Source organism: Leuresthes tenuis, unplaced genomic scaffold, assembly GCF_036924035.1.
Source record: "Leuresthes tenuis unplaced genomic scaffold, fLeuTen1.0.hap1 SCAF_14, whole genome shotgun sequence".
In the NCBI taxonomy this organism is placed as follows: domain Eukaryota; kingdom Metazoa; phylum Chordata; class Actinopteri; order Atheriniformes; family Atherinopsidae; genus Leuresthes; species Leuresthes tenuis.
In genome coordinates this window covers 1,860,421-1,885,280 of record NW_027325368.1, presented here as the reverse complement: position 1 = coordinate 1,885,280, position 24,860 = coordinate 1,860,421, and the positions used below count along the sequence as shown (strand labels likewise).

Here is a 24,860-nt window from a genome sequence, read left to right as displayed (position 1 = left end):
ACTGCTGGAAATCACCTGGAAACCCCGAATAAACTTACAGAGAATAGGTATATGAAACCGTGATGGGCTGAATGAACTCACACATGAATCTGACTGATGGAGGATCCTGATCAGAGCTCTACGTTACATTTATTTCAGGCTCACAGAGAAAGTTACGGTGCAGCTTTAAAATAAGAGGAATTCTTCTCTTTTAGGAATCAGATTTGAAACTTAAGTTGTTCAGTCTAAATAAACGTGTTAAGTTGTGATGTAACTCTCAGTTTATTGATGCCATGCAGTTTTATGTCAGTGTTCTACAGAGAGAAGTCAACTACAACATGTTCTCAACCAAAACCAAAGCGCTGCTCTGTCCATTACTTCAGATGTGGCGCCTGTATCCTTCTGGTGTTTATGTGCTGTGTTGCTGCAGATGAACCCTGCAGAGTTAGTTGCATTCAAGTAATGTACAAAATGTAACAGCAGCTCTCTCGCCCCACTCACTATTGAATCAACTATATGATGAACACTAAATAGTGAGTGAATGGATGAACAAGTGGACATTTCAAATAAAGCACTGGTGCACACGTCAACTAAAGCTCATAACTTCTTGCAAACCAGTGCAAAGGTGTCTCTGCATATTACAAAATCATCAGGAGTGTTTTCCCGTAATCAAACTGGTAGCCCGTGTGTTTTTGTTCCTTTGTCCCTACAGATCTTCCACAGGAACATGGATGTAAGGAGGAGGAAGACCGGCAACTTGCTGACAAGCAACTCTGTAACCAGGAGAGGAACTCCAGTTCGGACCCGGAGGCCCCAGAGGCCCCAGAACCTCCACAGATTAAAGAAGAACAGGAGGAACTCTGCACCACCATGGAAGGAGAGCAGCTTCTACTAAAGCAGGAGACTGATACTTTTATGTTGACTCCCACCTGTCAGCAAAGTGATTTCAGTGACACAGAACCAAACACTGACCAGCTTTATTCTCATAACTCTCCCTCTAGACAAACTCAAGACGGAAGCCACATAAGTCACAGTAACAATGAGGACAACTCTCCTGTGTCAGAGAGTCAGTTTACTACTGAGTCAGGTGAAACGTCGGAAAAACGTAATGTTTGTGGAAAACCTTTTAGAGAAAAGTATATTATAGGACAACGTCAAATAATTCACACAAGTGAGAAGGCGTTTGCTTGCCAAACTTGTGGGAAAAGTTTTTCTCATAATAGTAGTCTGTTAACCCACATGAGAGTCCACACAGGTGAAAAGTTGTATCCTTGTGAAATATGTGGGAAAAGTTTCACTCAAAGGGGTAATTTGTTTAGACACATGAGAATCCACACAGGTGAGAAGTTGCATTCTTGTAAAATATGTGGAAAAAAGCTTGCTGAAAAGAATTCTTTGTTGGCTCACATGACAATCCACACAGGTGAGAAGCTGTTCTCTTGTAAAACATGTGGGAAGAGTTTTACTCGACAAAATAGTCTGTTGATCCACATGAGAATCCACACAGATGAGAAGTTGTTCTCTTGCAAAACATGTGGCAAGAACTTCACTCAAAGTGGTACTTTGTTGAGACACATGAGAGTTCACACAGGTGAAAAGTTGTATTCTTGTAAAATATGCGGAAAAAGTTTTGCTCAAAATGGTACTATGTTTAGACACATGACAATCCACACAGGTCTGAAATTGTTCTCTTGTAAAACTTGTGGGAAGAGTTTTACTCGACAAACTGGTTTGTTTGACCACATGAGAATCCACACAGGTGAGAGACTTTTTGTACATTGAACATATGGGAAAAATTTCACGCAGAGAGGTCATTTTTTGGCCCGCATTAGCATCCACACTGGAGAGAAACCATATTCTTGTGGAACATGTGGAAAAGATTTCAGTAGAAGAGGTTCTTTGAGAATTCATATGAAAGTCAACAGAGATGAAGAAGATGTCCTATTATGAATTATTTAAAAAGAACAAACTTAATGCTGACTTCAGAGTGAGCCTTTTGCATTTTGAGCTGACACCCTATTCTGTCCTGTGTGCTAGATTCCAAAAATATGGATACCTTTCCACGGTGTACCTTGCTTCTCATCCAGTGGTAGCTTAGTTAGGCTCCAGCCATCTTGCGATCCTGAATTGGATAAAGTTGGTTTGGAAAATGGATGATTGGGTGAATTTTCTTTTTCTGACCTGGTGTTGTAAATTAAAGTAAAGTTTTCTCTAAATGTCCACCAAAGTGTTTTTACTGAATTACAAATACTTCCTTTTAATCAGATTTAGATGAGTTTGTTGGTTCTATGAGTTCCTCGCTCTGAAATTAATTTTGGGTGTTACGTGAGGTGAGGTGGGATGTTTGGACTGTTGTGGATGACGTGAACTTGTGCTTCATGTTTGTACCTCATGTTTAATCCATATTGAATAAAAGAATCAATCCTCCAACACTATTTGAGTACTGATTGAAGTGCAGTTCAAGCATGAATTATTATGTATCTTTATGTAGTGTAGTGTACTATATATATATTGTGTATTATTTTGTGTTTTTAAACTAGTCGATTCAGTCAGTTTCTCCTGGCTCTTCAACACACTCTCTCTAAAAAAATTAAAAAAAAAACACTTTTCATATTTTTTATTTAAAAATGAACTCCCAGCTGGGGCCTTTCATTGTGGAGTTTTCATGTTCTCCCCGTCTATGCGTGGGTTCTCTCCGGCTTCCTCCCACCGTCCAAAAACATGCATGTTAGGTTAATTGGTGACTCTAAATTGTCCTTATGAGTGAGTGTGAGCGTGTGTGGTTGTTTTTCTCGTTTGTCTCTGTGTGGCCCTGTGATGGACTGGCGACCTGTCCAGGGTGTTACCCCGCCTCTCGCCCGATGACCGCTGGGATAGGCTCCAGCCCCCCCGCGACCCGACCGAAAGATTAAGCGGGTATAGAAAATGGATGGATGGGTTAAAAAAATGTTTACAGTTTTTGAAAAAGTAATGGTTTTGTTGTCTGTTGTGGATCATTTGAGGAGCTTTGAGTGAAGGAAAAATCCAGAAGGTGGCAGTAATGCAACTATTCTAATGCAAGCTGCCGTAAAAACCTCAGAGAAGAAGAAAAACCACAGAATAAGAAGAAGAAAAACACAACAGACCACCGGAAGTAAACAATAAGGCGCCAGCAGAAGTGTTTGAGGACTCAGCAGGAGGACGGTGGTGTTGTCTGAGCTGAATATCTGAGTGTGAGCAGCAACAATGTCTTCAGCTCAGCATCTGAGAGAGTTTATCAGCCAGCGACTAACTGCTGCTGCTGAAGAAATATTCACAGAGTTTGAGAAAACCATCGTCCAGTACGAGGAAGAGATCGACCGCCAGCGCAGACTGTTGGAAATCACCTGGAAACCCCAAATAAACTTACAGAGAATAGGTATATGAAACCGTGATGGGCTGAATGAACTCACACATGAACCTGACTGATGGAGGATCCTGATCAGAGCTCTACGTTACATTTATTTCAGGCTCACAGAGAAAGTTACGGTGCAGCTTTAAAATAAGAGGAATTCTTCTCTTTTAGGAATCAGATTTGAAACTTAAGTTGATCAGTCTAAATAAACGTGTTAAGTTGTCATGTAACTCTCAGTTTATTGATGCCATGCAGTTTTATGTCAGTGTTCTACAGAGAGAAGTCAACTACAACATGTTCTCAACCAAAACCAAAGCGCTGCTCTGTCCATTACTTCAGATGTGGCGCCTGTATCCTTCTGGTGTTTATGTGCTGTGTAGCTGCAGATGAACCCTGCAGAGTTAGTTGCATTCAAGTAATGTACAAAATGTAACAGCAGCTCTCTCGCCCCACTCACTATTGAATCAACTATATGATGAACACTAAATAGTGAGTGAATGGATGAACAAGTGGACATTTCAAATAAAGCACGGGTGCACACGTCAACTAAAGCTCATAACTTCTTGCAAACCAGTGCAAAGGTGTCTCTGCATATTACAAAATCATCAGGAGTGTTTTTCCGTAATCAAACTGGAAACCCGTGTGTTTTTGTTCCTTTGTCCCTACAGATCTTCCACAGGAACATGGATGTAAGGAGGAGGAAGACCGGCAACTTGCTGACCAGCAACTCTGTAACCAGGAGAGGAACTCCAGTTCGGACCCGGAGGCCCCAGAGGCCCCAGAACCTCCACAGATTAAAGAAGAACAGGAGGAACTCTGCACCACCATGGGAGGAGAGCAGCTTCTACTAAAGCAGGAGACTGATACTTTTATGTTGACTCCCACCTGTCAGCAAAGTGATTTCAGTGACACAGAACCAAACACTGACCAGCTTTATTCTCATAACTCTCCCTCTAGACAAACTCAAGAAGGAAGCCACATAAGTCACAGTAACAATGAGGACAACTCTCCTGTGTCAGAGAGTCAGTTTACTACTGAGTCAGGTGAAACATCCATAAAACGTAATGTTTGTAGAAAACCTTTTAGAGAAAAGTATATTATAGGACAACGTCAAAAAATTCACACAGGTGAAAAAATGTTTTCCTGTGAAACATGTGGGAAAAGTTTTTCTCAGAATAGTAGTCTGTTGACCCACATGAGAGTCCACACAGGTGAGAAGTTGCATTCTTGTACAATATGCGGAAAAAGTTTTGCTCAAAATGGTACTTTGTTGAGACACATGACAATCCACACAGGTGAGAAGTTGCATTCTTGTAAAATATGTGGAAAAAAGCTTGCTGAAAAGAATTCTTTGTTGGCTCACATGACAATCCACACAGGTGAGAAGCTGTTCTCTTGTAAAACATGTGGGAAGAGTTTTACTCGAAAAAAGGGTCTGTTGATCCACATGAAAATCCACACAGGTGAGAAGTTGTTCTCTTGCAAAACATGTGGCAAGAACTTCACTCAAAGTGGTCACTTGTTTAGACACATGAGAGTTCACACAGGTGAGAAGTTGCATACTTGTACAATATGCGGAAAAAGTTTTGCTCAAAATGGTACTTTGTTTAGACACATGAGAGTCCACAAAGGCCAGAAGTTGTTCTCTTGCAAAACATGAGGCAAGACCTTCGCTCAAAGTGCTAACTTGTTGACCCACATGAGAGTTCACACAGTTGAGATGTTGCAATCTTGTAAACTATGTGGAAAAAGTTTTGATCAAAATAATTCTTTTTTTGGCTTACATGACAATCCACACAGGTGTGAAATTGTTCTCTTGTAAAACTTGTGGGAAGAGTTTTACTCGACAAAATGGTCTGTTCGACCACATGAGAATCCACACAGGTGAGAGACCTTTTGTACATTGAACATATGGGAAAAATTTCACGCAGAGAGGTCATTTTTTGGCCCACATGAGCATCCACACTGGAGAGAGACCATATTCCTGTGGAACGTGTGGAAAAGATTTCAGTAGAAGAAGTTCTTTGAGAATTCATATGAAAGTTCACAGAGATGAAGAAGATGTCCTGTTTTGCATTATTTCAAAAGAACAAACTTAATGCTGACTTCAGAGTGAGCCTTTTTCATTTTGAGTTGACACCCTATTCTGTCCTATACGCTAGATTCCAAAAATATGGTTACCTGTCCACGGTGTACCTTGCCTCCCATCCAGTGGTAGCTTAGTTAGGCTCCAGCCATGTTGCGATCGTGAATTGGATAAAGTTGGTTTGGAAAATGGATGATTGGGTGAATTTTCTTTTTCTAACCTGGTGTTGTAAATTAAAGTAAAGTTTTCTCTAAATGTCCACCAAAGTGTTTTTACCAAATTACTAATACTTCCATTTAATCAGATTTAGATGAGTTTGTTGGTTCTATGAGTTCCTCTCTCTGAAATTAATTTTGGGTGTTACGTGAGGTGAGGTGGGATGTTTGGACTGTTGTGGATGACGTGAACTTGTGCTTCATGTTTATACCTCATGTTTAATCCATATTGAATAAAAGAATCAATCCTCTAACACTATGTGAGTATTGATTGAAGTGCAGTTCAAGCATGAATTATTATGTATCTTTATGTAGTGTAGTGTACTATATATATATTGTGTATTATTTTGTGTTTTTAAACTAGTCGATTCAGTCAGTTTCTCCTGGCTCTTCAACACACTCTCTCTAAAAAAATTTAAAAAAAAACACTTTTCATATTTTTTATTTAAAAATGAACTCCCAGCTGGGGCCTTTCATTGTGGAGTTTTCATGTTCTCCCCGTCTATGCGTGGGTTCTCTCCGGCTTCCTCCCACCGTCCAAAAACATGCATGTTAGGTTAATTGGTGACTCTAAATTGTCCTTAGGAGTGAGTGTGAGCGTGTGTGGTTGTTTGTCTCGTTTGTCTCTGTGTGGCCCTGTGATGGACTGGCGACCTGTCCAGGGTCTTAACCCGCCTCTCGCCCGATGACCGCTGGGATAGGCTCCAGCCCCCCCCCCCCCCCCCCCCCCCGCGACCCGACCGAAAGATTAAGCGGGTATAGAAAATGGATGGATGGGTTAAAAAAATGTTTACAAATTTTGAAAAAGTAATGGTTTTGTTGTCTGTTGTGGATCATTTGAGGAGCTTTGAGTGAAGGAAAAATCCAGAAGGTGGCAGTAATGCAACTATTCTAATGCAAGCTGCCGTAAAACCTCAGAGAAGAAGAAAAACCACAGAAGAAGAAGAAGAAAAAAAACACAACAGACCACCGGAAGTAAACAATAAGGCGCCAGCAGAAGTGTTTGAGGACTCAGCAGGAGGACGGTGGTGTTGTCTGAGCTGAATATCCGAGTGTGAGCAGCAACAATGTCTTCAGCTCAGCATCTGAGAGAGTTTATCAGCCAGCGACTAACTGCTGCTGCTGAAGAAATATTCACAGAGTTTGAGAAAACCATCGTCCAGTACGAGGAAGAGATCGACCGCCAGCGCAGACTGCTGGAAATCACCTGGAAACCCCAAATAAACTTACAGAGAATAGGTATATGAAACCGTGATGGGCTGAATGAACTCACACATGAATCTGACTGATGGAGGATCCTGATCAGAGCTCTACGTTACATTTATTTCAGGCTCACAGAGAAAGTTACAGTGCAGCTGCAGCTTTAAAATAAGAGGAATTCTTCTCTTTTAGGAATCAGATTTGAAACTTAAGTTGTTCAGTCTAAATAAACGTGTTAAGTTGTCATGTAACTCTCAGTTTATTGATGCCATGCAGTTTTATGTCAGTGTTCTACAGAGAGAAGTCAACTACAACATGTTCTCAACCAAAACCAAAGCGCTGCTCTGTCCATTACTTCAGATGTGGCGCCTGTATCCTTCTGGTGTTTATGTGCTGTGTTGCTGCAGATGAACCCTGCAGAGTTAGTTGCATTCAAGTAATGTACAAAATGTAACAGCAGCTCTCTCGCCCCACTCACTATTGAATCAACTATATGATGAACACTAAATAGTGAGTGAATGGATGAACAAGTGGACATTTCAAATAAAGCACTGGTGCACACGTCAACTAAAGCTCATAACTTCTTGCAAACCAGTGCAAAGGTGTCTCTGCATATTACAAAATCATCAGGAGTGTTTTTCCGTAATCAAACTGGAAACCCGTGTGTTTTTGTTCCTTTGTCCCTACAGATCTTCCACAGGAACATGGATGTAAGGAGGAGGAAGACCGGCAACTTGCTGACCAGCAACTCTGTAACCAGGAGAGGAACTCCAGTTCGGACCCGGAGGCCCCAGAACCTCCACAGATTAAAGAAGAACAGGAGGAACTCTGCACCACCATGGGAGGAGAGCAGCTTCTACTAAAGCAGGAGACTGATACTTTTATGTTGACTCCCACCTGTCAGCAAAGTGATTTCAGTGACACAGAACCAAACACTGACCAGCTTTATTCTCATAACTCTCCCTCTAGTCAAACTCAAGAAGGAAGCCACATAAGTCACAGTAACAATGAGGACAACTCTCCTGTGTCAGAGAGTCAGTTTACTACTGAGTCAGGTGAAACGTCGGAAAAACGGGATGTTTGTGGAAAACCTTTTAGAGAAAGGTATATTATAGGACAACGTCAAAGAATTCAAACAGGTGAGAAGGCGTTTGCTTGCCAAACTTGTGGGAAAAAGTTTGCTCAAAGTTGTACTTTATTGAGACACAAAAGAGTCCACACAAGTAAAAAAATATTTTCCTGTGAAACGTGTGGGAAAAGTTTTTCTCATAATAGTAGTCTGTTGACCCACATGAGAATCCACACAGGTGAAAAGTTGCATCCTTGTGAAATGTGTGGAAAAAGTTTCATTAAAAGTGGTAATTTGTTTAGACACATGAGAATCCACACAAGAGAGAGACCATACTATTGTGGAATATGCAGAAAGACTTTCAAGCAAAGCAGTTACTTGAGGCTTCACATGAGAATTCACACAGGTGAGGTGTACTCGTGTGAAATATGCGGTAAAAGTTTTCATTTCAGAGGTGGTTTCACTTCCCACATGAGAAATCACGCAAATGAGAAGTTGTTCTCCTGTAAAACGTGTGGGAAAAGCTTCACTCGACAAACTGGTCTTTTGATCCACATGAGAATCCACACAGGTGAGAGACCTTTTGCATGTGGAACATGTGGGAAAAACTTCACACAGAGAGGTCATTTGTTGGCCCACATGAGCATCCACACTGGAGAGAAACCATATTCATGTGGAACATGTGGAAAAGATTTCAGTAGAAGAAGTACTTTGAGAATTCATATGAAAGTCCACAGAGATGAAGAAGATGTCCTATTTTGAATTATTTAAAAAGAACAAACTTAATGCTGACTTCAGAGTGAGCCTTTTGCATTTTGAGATGACACCCTATTCTGTCCTGTGTGCTAGATTCCAAAAATATGGTTACCTGTCCACGGATACCTTGCCTCCCATCCAGTGGTAGCTTAGTTAGGCTCCAGCCATGTTGCGATCGTGAATTGGATAAAGTTGGTTTTGGAAAATGGATGATTGGTTGAATTTTCTTTTTCTGACCTGGTGTTGTAAATTAAAGTAAAGTTTTCTCTAAATGTCCACCAAAGTGTTTTTACCGAATTACTAATACTTCCATTTAATCAGATTTAGATGAGTTTGTTGGTTCTACGAGTTCCTCTCTCTGAAATAAATTTTGGGTGTTACGTGAGGTGAGGTGGGATGTTTGGACTGTTGTGGATGACATGAACTTGTGCTTCATGTTTAATCCATATTGAATAAAAGAATCAATCCTCCAACACTATTTGAGTACTGATTGAAGTGCAGTTCAAGCATGAATTATTATGTATCTTTATATAATGTGCTATACATATTGTGTATTATTTTGTGTTTCTAAACTCTCGTCACTTCAGTCAGTTTCTCCTGACTTTTCGACATACTGTTGGTTTAATACTAAATATGAGATGCATTCTTTCATATAACGTAGTGCTCTTACTGGGATCCTCTTCGAATGGGATAGTTTTCCTGTTTACTTTAGGTGGGGGAATTTGTGTACCCCCAATGAGTCTGGGAGCTATGTTTCCCGGGGATCTAAGCCCCTGGTAGGGTCACCCAAGGCAAACAGATCCTTGATCAGGGACCAGACAAAGAACAGCTCACAAGACCCTCATGATGAAAGATAAATTTGGACGGTGTTGTCCCTTGCCCGGAAGCGGGTCACCGGGGCCTCCCCCTGGAGCCTGGCCCAGAGGTGGGGCCCAGCAGCGAGCGCCTGGTGGCCGGGCCTGTGCCCATGGGGCTCTGTCGGATACAGCCCGAACATGCGACGTGGATCCCCCTTCCGACGGGCTCAGCACCCATGGGAGGGACCAAGGGGTTCGGGTGCAATGTGAGCCGGGTAGCAGCCAAAGGCGGAGACCTTGGTGGTCTGATCCTCGGCTACTGAAGCTAGCTCTCTAGACGTGGAATGTCACCTCTTTTTTGGGGAAGGAGCCAGAGCTGGGTTGTGAGGCTGAGCAGTTCCGGCTAGACATAGTCGGACTCACCTCGACGCACGGCTTGGGCTCTGGAACCAGTCCTCTTGAGAGGGGTTGGACTCTCTTCCACTCTGGAGTTGCCCGTGGTGAGAGGTGCAGAGCAGGTGTGGGCATACTTATCCCCCCCCCGGCTGTGTGCCTGTTGGGGTTTACTCTGGTGGACGAGAGGGTAGCCTCCCTCCGCTTCCGGGTGGGGGGACGGGTCCTGACTGTTGTTTGTGCTTATGCGCCAAACAGCAGTTCAGAGTACCCACCCTTTTTGGAGTCCCTGGAGGAGGCACTAGAGAGTGATCCTGCAGGAGACTCCCTCGTTCTGCTGGGGGACTTCAATGCTCACGTGGGCAATGACAGTGAGACCTGGAAGGGTGTGATTTGGAGGAACGGCCCCCCCGATCTGAATCAGAGTAATGTTCTGTTGTTGGACTTCTGTGCTCGTCATGGACTGTCCATAACGAACACTATGTTCAGGCATAAGGGTGTCCATCTGTGCACTTGGCACCAGGACACCCTTGGCCACAGCTCGATGATCGACTTTGTGGTTGTATCGTCGGACTCGTAGCCGTATGTCCTGGACACTCGGGTGAAGAGCGGGGCAGAGCTGTCAACAGATCACCTCCTGGTGGTGAGTTGGCTCCGCTGGTGGGGGAGTATGCCGATCAGACCTGGCAGGCCCAAACGTATTGTGAGGGTCTGCTTGGAACGTTAGGCAGAATCCCCTGTCAGAAGGAGCTTTAACTCTCACCTCCGGCAGAGCTTCAACCATATCCTGGGGGAGGTGGGGGACATTGAGTGCGAATGGACCATGTTCCGTGCCTCCATTGTTGAGGCAGCAGACTGGAGCCGTGGCCGTAAGGTGGTCGGTACCTGTCGTGGTGGCAACCCCCGAACCCGCTGGTGGACACTAGCGGTGAGGGCAGCTGTCAAGCTGAAGAAGGAGTCCTATCAGGCCTTTTTGGCCAGTGGGACTCTGGAAGCAGCTGATGGGTACCGACAGGTCAAGCAGATCGCAGCCTCGGCGGTTGTTGAGGCGAAAACTCGAGCTTGGGAGGAGTTCGGTGAGGCCATGGAGAACACAACACTGTCAACACTGTGTATGGTGGGGACAAGGCTCTGCTGATCTCAACTAGGGACGTTGTGAGTCGATGGGGGGAATACTTCGAGCACCTCCTCAATCCTAGCGACAAGCGTTCAGAGGAAGCAGAATCGGTGAGCTCAGAGATGGGGCTTCCCATTTCTGGGGCTGAGGTTGCCGAGGTGGTCAAAAAGCTCCTTCTTGGCAAGGCGCCAGGTTTGGATGAGGTCCGTCCTGAGTTTCTCAAGGCTCTGGATGTTGTAGGGCTGTCTTGGCTGACACGCCTCTGCAGGATCACGTGGACATCGGGGACAGTGCCTCTGGACTGGCAGATCGGGGTGGTGGTCCCCCTCTTTAAAAAGGGGGACCGGAGGGTGTGTTCCAACTACAGGGGTATCACACTCCTCAACCTCCCTGGTAAGGTCTATCTGGGGGTACTGGAGAGGAGGATCCGTCAGATAGTCGAATCTCAGATTCAGGAGGTGCAGTGTGGCTTTCGTCCTGGCCGTGGAACAGTGGACCAGCTCTATACCCTCGGCAGGATCCTGGAGGGTGCATGGGAGTTCGCCCAACCAGTCTACATGTGTTTTGTGGACTTGGAGAATGCGTTCGACCGTATCCCTCGGGGAGTCCTGTGGGGGGTGCTCCGGGACTAAGGAGTGCCGGACCCCTTGATAGGGGCTGTTCGGTCTCTGTCAAACAGGTGTCAGAGTTTGCCGGCAGTAAGTCGGATGTGCTTCCGGTGAGGGTTGGACTCTGTCAGGGCTGCCATTTGTCACCGATTCTGTTCATAATTTTTATGGACAGAATTTCTAGGCGCAGCCAGAGCGTTGAGGGGGTCCAATTTGGTGACCTCAGAATCGGGTCTCTGCTTTTTGCGGATGATGTGGTTCTGTTAGCGTCGTTGGGCTGTGACCTTCAGCTCTCACTGGAGCGATTCACAGCCAAGTGTGAAGCGCCTGGAATGACAATCAGCACCTCGAAATCCGAGACCTCTGCACCGACCCATTGTTGTGAAGAAGGAGCTGAGCCAGAAGGCGAAGCACTTGATTTACTGGTCAATCTACATTCCTCCCCTCACCTATGGTCACGAGTTGTGGGTAGTGACCGAAAGAACGAGATCGCGAATACAAGTGGCAAAACGGTCAAAACGGGCTTCCTCTACAGAGTGTCTGGGCTCTCCCTTAGAGATAGAGTGAGAAGCTCAGTCATCTGGGAGGGGCTCGAAGTAGAACCGCTGCTCCTCTGCATTGAGAGGAGCCAGATGATGTGGCATCTGGTTAGGATGCCCCCTGGACGCCTCCCTGGGGAGGTGTTCTGGGCCCGTCCCACTGGGAGGAGACCCGGGGAAGACCCAGGACACGTTGGAGAGACTATGGCCTGGGAACGCCTCGGGGTCCCCCCGGGAAGAGCTGGAGGAAGTGGCCGGGGACAGGGACGTCTGGGTTTCTCTGCTCAAGCTTCTGGCCCTGCTATCACGTTGCTGCATAGAGGTTATTTCATGCATATACACATAGATATAGTGAGATTTATTATTAATAACAACTTTGTTATCAAGGTTAACTATATTAAAATGAAAGAGCAAAATAAAAGCTTAAAGCTAGGGAGAAGATTTAGTTCATTCAACATTTTATTTTAGAAAACCAATTCTTAGAACTTTAATTGTTCCTGGAGAAAAACAACACTTTTTATATTTTTTATTTAAAAATGAACTCCCAGCTGGGGCCTTTCCGTGTGGAGTTTGCATGTTCTCCCTGTGTATGCGTGGGTTTTCTCCGGGGACTTCGGCTTCCTCCCACCGTCAAAAAAAACATGCATGTTAGGTTAATATATGTCTCTAAAATTGTCCTTAGGAGTGACTGTGAGTGTATGGTTGTTTGTCTCGTTTGTCTCTGTGTGGCCCTGTGATGGACTGGCGACCTGTCCAGGGTGTTAACCCGCCTCTCGCCCGATGACCGCTGGGATAGGCTCCAGCCCCCCCGCGACCCGACCGAAAGATTAAGCGGGTATAGAAAATGGATGGATGGGTTAAAAAATGTTTACAGTTTTTTAAAAAAGTAATGGTTTTGTTGTCTGTTGTGGATCATTTGAGGAGCTTCGAGTGAAGGAAAAATCCAGAAGGTGGCAGTAATGCAACTATTCTAATGCAAGCTGCCGTAAAACCTCAGAGAAGAAGAAGAACCACAGAAGAAGAAGATAAAGACAGCTGACCACCGGAAGTAAACAATAAGGCGCCAGCAGAAGTGTTTGAGGACTCAGCAGGAGGACGGTGGTGTTGTCTGAGCTGAATATCTGAGTGTGAGCAGCAACAATGTCTTCAGCTCAGCATCTGAGAGAGTTTATCAGCCAGCGACTAACTGCTGCTGCTGAAGAAATATTCACAGAGTTTGAGAAAACCATCGTCCAGTACGAGGAAGAGATCGACCGTCAGCGCAGACTGCTGGATATCACCTGGAAACCCCGAATAAACTCCCACACAGCAGGTACGGAACACCGTGATGGGCTGCATGAACTCACACATGAATCTGACTGATGGAGGATCCTGATCAGAGCTCTACGTTACATTTATTTCAGGCTCACAGAGAAAGTTACGGTGCAGCTGCAGCTATAGAATAAGAGGAATTCTTCTCTTTTTGGAATGTTATTTCAAACTTAAGATGTTCAGTATAAATAAACGTTATAAGTTGTCATGTAACTCGCAGTTTATTGCTGCCATGCCAGGCACTGTGGCCTCCTAATTTCTCTTAATTAACCAGGAATCAGAAATGAAAGTTGTAACAAAAATTTTGACAAAATATAATTTGTCAACATTATTTCAACCAACTCTCCGTCATTTAGCTGGAACATGTCTGATGTTGTAGGTGTTCGTGGCAGGTTTTAAGTTTAAGTTAATGTTAAGTTAAGTCTTTATTTGTCATGTAGATACATGAAATACACAAAAATAGTTCTCCGCATTTAACCCACCCAGGTTGAACCCACCTGTTGAACACACATGCACATGCACAGGGTCACACACTCAGACAGATGCTATACACTGGAGCGGTGGGCAGCCAATTCCAGCGTTAGATGACAGAGGCAGGGGGCTCCCACTTAAAACATTCTGGCTCAAGGCTCGCCATCTTCACTGTCATGATTGATGATAGAGTTCCCTCAAGAGCCAAACTGTTTCGGGTCTTGGTTTTGTTCAGTCCAACCACAGAGAAAACTCGTTCTGCATCAGAATTTGAGTGAGGAAGTACCAAGAACAACTTGGCAATACGAGACAGCTCATACCTTTGAAAAATGTACATAGGAAGCCTCAAGTATTTTTGTGTAGTGTTAAGTTGGGTATTCCCAAATCTTTGCCCTCAATCTCTTCTGATCTCTCTTGATCTTCCATCTCTTCTGTGCCCTCTGCTCTCTGTATTACAGACCCCAATGGGTCCATTTGGTTCTATTTGTACACTGTCTGAGTTAAGGATAGACCTTGAAATGAACAATTTTGAGAAAAACTGCTTTAGGGGGGGTCTAAATAGAACTCTGACAACGTTAGTCTCTTTTTCAAGTGTGAACTGGGCAAGAGAAGAGGGAAATATACAGCTAGTTACACAGCTCTGCAACAAATACAGGATGATGATAGACTTGAAGCAACCTTAAAATAGTTCATATTAAAAAGGAAACTCGAGGACAAACAGCGACTCAACAGTGAACAAAATTAAGTAGTTACATACCGTCCATCTTCTAGAAAGCGGGAGTAAGTCGAGTGGGTTTCAAATGTCAGCACTGTTGTGTGTGAAAGATAGACGCCAATTCCCGCCTTACGTCGCTTCTGATTGGTTTATATTGCGTGTTTCCGTGGTTTGTTAGATTTACGCACAAAGGACTGATGGACTATCTGGGATTGATTATCTCGGTCAGTCAATCAGAGTTACTGGAAGCCGTGAGGACCAAAGTTTATTATGATGAAAAAAATACATATAGAGTATTGAATGAGGAAATAAGCGTGAGAAATGTCAAGTGTGGTGTGAGAATGGGTCAAATTGCGGGACTGTCACACTCAAAGCGTGACACTTGGCAGCTCTGTGTAACAGCAGCTCTGTTTCACTCACCATTGAATCAACTATATGATGAACACTAAATAGTGAGTGAATGGATGAACAAGTGGACATTTCAAATAAAGCACTGGTGCACACGTCAACTAAAGCTCATAACTTCTTGCAAACCAGTGCAAAGGTGTCTCTGCATATTACAAAATCATCAGGAGTGTTTTCCCATAATCAAACTCGTAACCCGTGTGTTTTTGTTCCTTTGTCCCTACAGATCTTCCACAGGAACATGGATGTAAGGAGGAGGAAGACCGGCAACTTGCTGACCAGCAACTCTGTAACCAGGAGAGGAACTCCAGTTCGGACCCGGAGGCCCCAGAGGCCCCAGAACCTCCACAGATTAAAGAAGAACAGGAGGAACTCTGCACCACCATGGAAGGAGAGCAGCTTCTACTAAAGCAGGAGACTGATACTTTTGTGTTGACTCCCACCTGTCAGCAAAGTGATTTCAGTGACACAGAACCAAACACTGACCAGCTTTATTCTCATAACTCTCCCTCTAGTCAAACTCAAGAAGGAAGCCACATAAGTCACAGTAACAATGAGGACAACTCTCCTGTGTCAGAGAGTCAGTTTACTACTGAGTCAGGTGAAACGTCGGAAAAACGGGATGTTTGTGGAAAACCTTTTAGAGAAAAGTATATTATAGGACAACGTCAAAGAATTCACACAAGTGAGAAGGCGTTTGCTTGCCAAACTTGTGGGAAAAAGTTTGCTCAAAGTTGTACTTTGTTGAGACACACCAGAGTCCACACAGGTGAAAAAATGTTTTCCTGTGAAACATGTGGGAAAAGTTTTTCTCAGAATAGTAGTCTGTTGACCCACATGAGAATCCACACAGGTGAAAAGTTGTATCCTTGTGAAATGTGTGGGAAAAGTTTCACTCAAAGTGGTAATTTGTTGAGACACATGAGAATCCACACAGGTGATAAGTTGTATTCTTGCAAAACATGTGGCAAGAACTTCACTCAAAGTGGTAACTTGTTGACCCATATGAGGGTCCACACAGGTGAGAAGTTGTATTCTTGTAAAATATGTGGGAAAAGTTTTTCTCAAAATAGTAGTCTGTTTACCCACATGAGAATCCACACAGGAGAGAGACCATATTCTTGTGGAATATGCAGAAAGACTTTCAAGCAAAGAAGTTATTTGAGGCTTCACATGAGAATCCACACAGGTGAGGTGTACTCGTGTGAAATATGCGGGAAAAGTTTTCATTTCAGAGGTGGTTTGACTACCCACATGAGAACTCACACAGATGAGAAGTTGTGTTCTTGAAAGTTGTAATTTGACTTGCAGATAACTCCAGACTTGTTTTTTTTTGTTTGTTTTTTTTCATATTATTTCAGAAAAAGTCATCATAAAAGGGTTGAGCCTCCATTTATTCTGCCATTTTCCATCTGTGGTCATTCAAAAATTAATAAACTTAACAATGGCTCCTTTGGATATTCAGCTTTCAGTCTTGTCGTTCGCAGACTTGTTCTATTGAGCGTTATGGAACTAAATCCCACACTCATTTTCTAAAAGATGTTTTTTAATTTGATGTAGGTGAAGTTAGTTAACAGATATCACATTTAATGCACAAAGGAAATTAAAATTCCTTCACAATAAGCTGAGGTAGAAGACGGAATGAAAATATTACATTGTGGGAAGGAAAAATAAATTCCATGTAATGTATTAAAATAATGGAACTGCAGCAATAAATAAATAAAGCAGCAGAAAGAGTGTATTTGGTAAAAGTAAAGACATGTTTAATATAGGGAAGTGTTTACTTTCTTACCGAATACTTAATGTTTGACTAATAAGATACTGTGGATGTTTAATCATTGTATTACCAACACATTTGATGAGTTAGTTGTTTTTCTTCACACCATGAAATGTGTATGTACTGATTTCTTGTATAATGTGAGAGTTCATGTTTGGCTTCTCATGAATGATGTGAACTTTATTATGTTAACTTTTAGTAACTAATTTTGATTGGATGACAGTGTTGGAAGTTTTAGCCCATTTGGATGAAAGTGAGCGCAGTTCAGACGTGTTCAGTTTGATTATGTATCTTTACTTATGTTAATTGTTAATGTTTGCTGAAACAAAATGAGCCTGTATGAGTCCAAATGGCACCAGTGAAATTCTTGTTCAAATGGTGCAAACGTTTTGTAAATTTGATCATCTGTCAGTGGCTGATTGAGGCTGATATTTTGATTACGGTCCTTTTATAGATTCTTGTTCCCGGTTGAATTTATGTTTGATATTGAACAACGTAAAGACTGAAAACTGTTTTAAAAACTGATCCAATTAGTGTTTCTTTTGATGTTTATGTATAATTTAATCAGCTTCATGGTTTCAGGCCTTTGAGGTGACATTAACACATTATTAAAGTTTGCCGACATTCTGTCTGTAAATTAAACCACTCATTTTTGTGCTGTGAGTATTTTTTGTAATAATTAATTAAATTATATCACACAGTCAAATATTACAATAGTTTTCATTTTAACTCTACGAAAACATATTTAAACAAGTTTTATATAAAGATTCGATGGTTTTGAAGTGCAGAACTGTAGCTTTGATTTGAGGGTGTTCACATCAGGTAGAAATATGTTGGTAAACTGGCTGAAATAATGATGAAGTGGACGTGAAAAAATGCATCAATGAAATTATGAGTAGCAACAATTTCTGATAGTAGTTAAGATGCAGAACTGTTTCTGTGGATCACTGAATAAAGCTTTGTTTCTACAAAAGAATCATGATTTAATTTAGTGCCGGGACGTCCCGCAGGTTTTCTCTGCTCTAACACGCCTGATTCAGATGAACTGGATCACTTCAGAAGATTGTTAAGTTCTGCACCAGCCTGCTGATGATGCACTGATCTGAGTAAGGTGTGTTGAATCAGGGAAACAAATAAAACAGGGATCTCAAACACTGGTCCTCGGTGCCGCTGTCATGCAGGTTTTAGATGTTTTCCTGCTCCGACACACCTGATTCAGATCAATGCCTCATTAGCTGGTTTGTGCAGAATTTAACATATTTTGCAGAGATCCATTTGATCTGAATCAGGTGTGTTGGAGCAGGGAAACCTCTTAAACCTGCAGGACAGCGACCCTCGAGGACCGACTTTGGACATCCCTGGTTGAGTCCTTCCATTTTCTGCAGCTGCTTCATTGAATTCAGGTTTGTGTGGAAGATACAGAGTATGTAAGTGCATTAAAGTTATGAAAATCATTGCTGTTTTAAAGATTCACAACTCTGTAGATCTGCAAATGAGTAAGGAAAATAACCTCAAAAAATACATAAATGAATAAATGCCACATCATTCAGATTTCTTGCATAATGGAGCAGAATAACGCGAACACGTTGCTTTTCCATTTCTCATGCAGAAAGCATCTCTTTGACTGGCTCTTTACATGCTTTGAACATGCAACACCACCTTCTTTTTATCAAATGAGAAATTAAGTGTGCAGTGAGGCCAGCAGTGACATCAACTAATCATCTAAAAATGTCTCTAAATCCAGTAGTTTATATGATTCTTATCATATTAATTACATACTTTGAAATTTGAAGCCAGCAGTACTACAAAATAACACACACATATATATATATATATACATATATATAATAAATCTTTTTCCTCTCATCTTGCAAAATCTGATCCAAAATATTTGATATATATAAATATCCTGTTTCTTGAGAACAATTAAATGAACCAAGTCCTTTTAAGAAGTGAATTCTCTCTGAGCTCAGAGCTGTGAGTGTTTGAACTAGATCACAGTTCTCAAGAACAGCAAAGCCTGGAGCTTCATCAGGATTTCTTCACACTTATTTTGCTCGTGTGTGTTTTCCTTAGACATCAGAACCACCCATCAATGATAACGTCACACAGAATTATACGAATAATCCTAACTAAGGAGGTAAAGCTACTTCTGAATTTAGTGCTGCATTTTCTTTCTTGGCCTCCTCGTCATTATTTCAACCAACCAATCAGAGCTTTGTTTCTGGCTGCTGGCAGTTTTCTGCAGGCTGTGAGGAAATAAACACTTTTTACAGTCGACACTGTTACGGATCATTGAGACATCTGAGAAAGATCCTTCATGTTTCTACAGTTTATGCAGGGACTTTCTCATGTTCTTACTGTACTCTTACAGGCTATTTCACTTACGTTGCAACTTCCACTGAGCACAAATTTCCCCTCACAACATCTTCCAAATGCAAATGTCTCACTTGGAATGAACTTGGCATCTTTTTACTGAATTATTTAAGACAGAAGTGAGAAATAGATACCATCTATCCATAAAATAGCTTATGAGAGAACTGTAAAATTACATTTGAGCTCCTGAAAAAAGGTGGTTCAATAAAGAACCAAACATCCAGTTTGGATGTGAACACCCTGAAATACAGAAAAATATTTAACATAAAACAAACTTATAACACAGAGATGTAAAAAATGACAGGAGTTCGTGTCTCCTCCAAACCCTGAAACCATAAATATGATGCATGACACAACACAGAAACACGTTTTTAACATAAAAGGCTTCAACTGGTGAGAAGCACAAAAACATTTCAACAGAGTTCAGAATCAACACAACTGCGTTCTGGTGAAAGAGAAAGAATCACGCTTTAAATAAAGGAACTAAATATCTGGATTGCACTCGCAGTAGTTTTATAAGTTGTAACTAACAGGGATTCAAAATGAGTTACATACACTGAAAATACTGGAAGTTCACATCATCACAAGTGGCCAAACATCGCACCTGGTATTACACTACAAACCAGTACATGCACACTTCAGTGTGAAGAGCTGGGCAGGACCAACCAAGCCATCTAAAATTGGTAAAATCTCAGGACAATGAATACAAATCTAAATGAAAATTTTAATTCAACACATTTTTACAACTGTTTTATTGTAAATACTTTCTTCTGTTCGTTTTATTTGCATTTCAGTGCCAGTAAAATAACTTTTTTTCTAATTTTGATGATGCATATTATCTTTTGGTTCTCTCCATGTACTCCAGGTTCCTCCCATCATCCATCCCATGCACTTTAGGTGAACCGGTGATTCTAAAGTGACCGTGGGAGGGCTGTGAGTGTGCATGCCTGTGTGGCCCTGCGATGGTCAGCCCCACAGTATGATGCAACAAGGCAAACCACATGAATGATGAATCATTCAACAAGTCATTTCCTGATATATTTAAAGAGTACCAGTGTTAGAAATTTCAAAATACTTCACAAGAATACTATTTCTCATCCGTGTGGATTTTCATGTGAATCCTTAAGTATCTGCTTTGTTTGAAATGTTTATTACATATTCCACAGGAATATGGTCTCTCACCTGTATGAGTGCTATTATGGTTCATCAAATTAGCTCTGCGAGAAAAACTTTTCCCACATGTTTTACAACAATACAATTTTTCACCAGAGTGGACTCTCCTGTGGGCAGTCAAATGACTACTTTGAGTAAAACGTTTCCCACATGTTTCACAAGAGTACGACTTCTCACCTGTGTGGATTTTCAAGTGGGCAGTCAAATGACTACTTTGAGTGAAACGTTTCCCACATGTTTCACAAGAGTACGACTTCTCACCTGTGTGGATTTTCATGTGAATCCTCAAGTATCTACTTTGTTTGAAATGTTTCCCACATGTTTCACATGAATATGACATCTCACCTGTGTGGATTTTCATGTGAATCCTCAAGTATCTACTTTGTTTGAAATGTTTCCCACAGATTCCACATGAATATGGTCTCTCACTCGTGTGAGTGCTTACGTGGGTAGTCAGATTACCATTACGAGTAAAACTTTTTCCACATGTTTTACAGCAATACAACTTCTCAACTGTGTGGATACTCTGGTGTCTTAACAGAGCACAACTATGACTGAAGCTTTTCCCGCATGTTTTGCAAACATATGGCTTCTGGTCTGTGTGAATGCTCCTGTGGCGCCACAAACCAGAGCTAAAAGTGAACCGTTTTCCACATATTTGGCAAGCATAAGGCTGAACGCCTGTGTGGATTCTCTTGTGAGTCAAGAAATTAGACCTATACATAAACTTTTTTCCACATGTTTGGCAAGCATATGGCTTCACACCTGTGTGGACTCTGTGGTGTTGCTCCATATTGTAACGATCTCTAAATGCTTTTCCACAAACATCACATTTAACAGGCTTTCTACCTGACTTGGTAATAAACGGAATCTCTGACAAAGTACAGTCATCAGAATTCTTACTGAGAAAACTGTCTCTGTGACGTCTCATCTTTGGCTTCTGCAATACATCTCTAACTGATGCTAATTCTGTATGCTTGGTTCCATCTTGACTTTGGCTCTTAGTTAAATGTGAGTTATCAGAGTAAAGCTGGTTAGCATTTGGTTCTGCGTCATTGAGGTCAGTTTCTTGAGAAATGGGAGTCAATATCAAGTTATCAGCTGTCAGCTCCTGCTTCAGTACTAGCTGTTCTCCCTCTTGTCCGGTGCAGAATTTCTCCTGTTCCTCTTTGATATGTGGAGCTTCTGGTTGCTTTTGGTCCAAACAGGAGTCATTTTCCTGGTTACAGAGTTGCTGGTCAGCAAAAACTTCCTCCTTCTCACTGACAAGTTGCTGTGTGAGGTCTGGGGAGACAAAGAAAAACAAAGAATAGAAGTTAGTTTTATAGTGGTTTCATTGGACTTCAGAGAGGTGTCAGAGTGGCTTTTTGAGCATGTTTAAACTGCATGCGCAACAATGAGTGTATTTGTTATCAGGTGTTAAAAAAAAGTCTCTCTCTTCACCTATGTTCACTGTCTCTAACGTAAGTTTTTTTTCTTTTTCTTAGTGATAGAAGCTGCAATTTGCCCCAAAATGCTCGAGTGCACATTTAGCACTTGCTCAGGCAATCTGAGAAAGAAAACACATTTACATTTTAATACAAACTGTATCTGCCATTTCAAAGGGCCATTCAAAAGATGCGCAAACCTTCATTAAAACCAGGGTTTTAAGACAAGTTTAGAAGGATGCTGTGCTACTCAGTTTTATGGTATTCTAACCAAAGCATTTCACACACTTTGCATTAAAAGCTCAGGAAAATCTCTCATATGAGTGAAAAAGGCCTGAAGGCCTGTTTCCTTTAAATGTTGTTTCAGTATTTGCTTCCTGTGACATCACCGTTTAAATACAGAAAGGATGGTGGGTTTTACCCATGAGTTCATCTGAAAATCTGAATGCAACCTCCTCTGGAACAGGTCATGTGTTCGTCATCTGTTACCATGGTGATCTAACAAGTTAAAAGGGACGGCTTTGTGACAATAGAAGCAGATTTTTGATAGGTTCTGACAGAACCACTATGGGTCGAGTACAGCACATCAACACTGGCCCGTTTGCCTTTTTCCAGGCGGCTGTTCTTCCTGGTTTGCTTCCACCATTTTTCTACAGTTGTAACCTCAACATGTTTCCTGGGAAGTCTCGAGCTGTAGGAACCCATCCTGACTCTGGTCACTGCTTTGTTTGGTCTCATTTAGATTAAAAGTACAGTCATGTTAAAAAAAAAACTCTGTAATTATCTGATTGTTCAGTCTGTTTCTCCTGTGTCTTCTACATACTGTGTGAGTTAAATACTAAATGTTTCTGCTTTTAAACACATTCATGTTATTTCTGTCTGAAAAATAGCTGCAGCTGCACCGTAACTTTCTCTGTGAGCCTGAAATAAATGTAACGTAGAGCTCTGATCATGATCCTCCATCAGTCATATTCATGTGTGAGTTCATGCAGCCCATCACGGTTTTATATACCTATTCTCTGTAAGTTTATTTGGGGTTTCCAGGTGATATCCAGCAGTCTGCGCTGACGGTCGATCTCTTCCTCGTACTGGACGATGGTTTTCTCAAACTCTGTGAATATTTCTTCAGCAGCAGCAGTTAGTCGCTGGCTGATAAACTCTCTCAGATGCTGAGCTGAAGACATTGTTGCTGCTCACACTCAGATATTCAGCTCAGACAACACCACCGTGCTCCAGCTGAGTCCAAACACGCTGCAAATGACGCCTTATTGTTTACTTCCGCTGGGTGTCACACTGAAAAGTTCCGATAGCGGACGTCAATTAGCTTCTTTTTACTTTTCTCTTCGACGGCCAATGAGTCCAAACCAGCTGCTTTTTGTTCACTTCCGGTCAAATTCCGACGGTGGATGTGAACCATAGACACATAAAGATATAATGTAATCTTTATAATGTCTATGATGAGAACGAACTTCTTCCTCTTTTTGGAGTTTTCCGGCAGTTGGTTTCTTCTTTGTTACATTACCGCGCCCTTCTGTCGGTATCAGTCCACTACAGTCCCTTTTTAAAAGTCTTAACTTGCCCCGTTGTTCTGAAAAACCCATCAACCTTCCGCTGCTTATTGTGTTCCCCGAACAACTCTTTACATCCTGTAATCTGCAGACCTGCACATAATGCCCGTCTCATTTCATCACATGTTGACACAATATATAAAGATATGTTCCACTGCATATCTTCATATGAATTACAACGTCAAACACTGAACATATTAAAAGCTGATGTCATCCACAAGTGGTCGAACATCCCACCAAACATTACACTAGAAAAGGTACATACACACTTCACAGTGTAAAGAACTCTAAAAACCAACTAACTTATTTACACTGAGCCAAATTTCAGAGCATACATTGAATATAAAATGTAGTGTAAAGCATCTGATGAATTCAGAATATACTCAGCTATACACTTAGCTTCACATTTATTTAAAATATCTACCTTTATCTATTTTAGTATACAATTCATTTAGTGTCTTATGTAATCTGCATTGAATTGGTGATGTCATGATAATCATTTTAATACATTATGTGAAGGATTTTATATTCCCTTCTGACAGTCAAATGTTGCTTTGCTGTTTTCTTCCTTTGCTTGATGTGAATATTCTTCAAAGAAATGTGCATATACATAGATATGTCACATTTTAGAGAACTAAAAATGCAAAAGGCCTGCTCATGAGGCAGTGTTCTGGTTGTTCATCTTGAGGGTCAATAAATCACTTTTTCTTGTGAAACTTTTCCCGCATATTTTACAAGAGAACAACTTGTCACCTGTGTGGATTCTTATGTGGGTCAGCAAAGTACGATTGTGACTAAAGCTTTTACCGCATGTTTGGCAAGCATATGGCTTCAAACCAGCGTGACTTCTGTGATGTTGCTCCATACTGCATTCATCCTTAAAATCTTTTCCACAAAGATCCCATTTTACAGACTTTTTAGCTGACTCAGGATTAAACTGATGAATTCAGAATATACTCAGCTATAGACTTAGCTTTACATTTATTTAAAATGTCTACCTTTATCTATTTTAGCACACAATTCATTTAGTGTCTTATGTAATCTGCATTGAATTGGTGATGTCATGATAATCATTTTAATACATTATGTGAAGGATTTTATTTTCCTTTCTGACAATCGAATGTTGCTTTGTTGTTTTCTTCCTTTGCTTGAGGTGAATATTCTTTAAAAAAATGTGCATATACATAGATATATGTCACATTTTAGAGAGCTAAAAATGCAAAAGGCCTGCTCGTGAGGCAGTGTTATGGTTGTTCATCTTGAGCTACCACAGAAACATGGCAGTGCAAATACAGACTGAATGGAAGAGAAACCAATTTGAATGTGACATTTTTGGAAAATATATAAGTTACCTTTGTGAAAGTAAAATATCTACTCTTCCAATTATTTCAAAAGAACAACTTTTCATCTGTCATCTGACATGGGAGAAAGGTTTACACAATCACTGTGACATCTGTTATGTCTCTTCTTTGGCTTTATCTCACCATTTCTATTTGATTCCAAGT

At 41.6% G+C, this 24,860-nt stretch overlaps 5 protein-coding genes across 5 annotated transcripts; 4 read left to right on the top strand and 1 right to left on the bottom strand.

The window, feature by feature from the left end:
* Positions 1–756: 756 nt before the first annotated feature.
* On the top strand, positions 757–2,401 carry LOC140268539 (uncharacterized). Its single transcript, XM_072363453.1, has one exon. The coding sequence runs from the start codon at positions 850–852 to the stop codon at positions 1,759–1,761; it is 912 nt and encodes a 303-aa protein (XP_072219554.1). The 5' UTR covers positions 757–849; the 3' UTR covers positions 1,762–2,401.
* Positions 2,402–3,134: 733 nt separating this feature from the next.
* LOC140268522 (uncharacterized) lies at positions 3,135–5,929 on the top strand. Its single transcript, XM_072363431.1, has 2 exons — positions 3,135–3,376; positions 4,021–5,929. The coding sequence occupies exons 1-2, from the start codon at positions 3,205–3,207 to the stop codon at positions 5,010–5,012; spliced, it is 1,164 nt and encodes a 387-aa protein (XP_072219532.1). The 5' UTR covers positions 3,135–3,204; the 3' UTR covers positions 5,013–5,929.
* A 543-nt stretch (positions 5,930–6,472) lies between these two features.
* On the top strand, positions 6,473–8,804 carry LOC140268515 (uncharacterized). The gene is made up of 2 exons (XM_072363422.1): positions 6,473–6,892; positions 7,543–8,804. The coding sequence occupies exons 1-2, from the start codon at positions 6,721–6,723 to the stop codon at positions 8,682–8,684; spliced, it is 1,314 nt and encodes a 437-aa protein (XP_072219523.1). The 5' UTR covers positions 6,473–6,720; the 3' UTR covers positions 8,685–8,804.
* A 6,341-nt stretch (positions 8,805–15,145) lies between these two features.
* LOC140268543 (uncharacterized) lies at positions 15,146–17,462 on the top strand. Its single transcript, XM_072363456.1, has one exon. It carries the CDS (start codon positions 15,419–15,421, stop codon positions 16,322–16,324), a length of 906 nt encoding a protein of 301 aa, XP_072219557.1. The 5' UTR covers positions 15,146–15,418; the 3' UTR covers positions 16,325–17,462.
* Positions 17,463–19,846: 2,384 nt separating this feature from the next.
* Positions 19,847–23,007, bottom strand: LOC140268500 (uncharacterized). Its single transcript, XM_072363408.1, has 2 exons — positions 22,800–23,007; positions 19,847–21,644 (listed from the first exon to the last, which is right to left on the bottom strand). The coding sequence occupies exons 1-2, from the start codon at positions 22,969–22,971 to the stop codon at positions 20,275–20,277; spliced, it is 1,542 nt and encodes a 513-aa protein (XP_072219509.1). The 5' UTR covers positions 22,972–23,007; the 3' UTR covers positions 19,847–20,274.
* Positions 23,008–24,860: the final 1,853 nt, after the last annotated feature.

Excerpts from the sequence above, each read along its gene's own strand:
- LOC140268539 (XM_072363453.1), top strand. The coding sequence starts at position 850 with ATGGAAGGAGAGCAGCTTCTACTAAAGCAGGAGACTGATACTTTTATG.
- LOC140268522 (XM_072363431.1), top strand. The coding sequence starts at position 3,205 with ATGTCTTCAGCTCAGCATCTGAGAGAGTTTATCAGCCAGCGACTAACT. Across the intron at positions 3,377-4,020 it reads AATAAACTTACAGAGAATAG|ATCTTCCACAGGAACATGGA; the intron begins GTATATGAAACC and ends TTGTCCCTACAG.
- LOC140268515 (XM_072363422.1), top strand. The coding sequence starts at position 6,721 with ATGTCTTCAGCTCAGCATCTGAGAGAGTTTATCAGCCAGCGACTAACT. Across the intron at positions 6,893-7,542 it reads AATAAACTTACAGAGAATAG|ATCTTCCACAGGAACATGGA; the intron begins GTATATGAAACC and ends TTGTCCCTACAG.
- LOC140268543 (XM_072363456.1), top strand. The coding sequence starts at position 15,419 with ATGGAAGGAGAGCAGCTTCTACTAAAGCAGGAGACTGATACTTTTGTG.
- LOC140268500 (XM_072363408.1), bottom strand. The coding sequence starts at position 22,971 with ATGTCTTCAGCTCAGCATCTGAGAGAGTTTATCAGCCAGCGACTAACT. Across the intron at positions 21,645-22,799 it reads AATAAACTTACAGAGAATAG|ACCTCACACAGCAACTTGTC; the intron begins GTATATAAAACC and ends TTGTCTCCCCAG.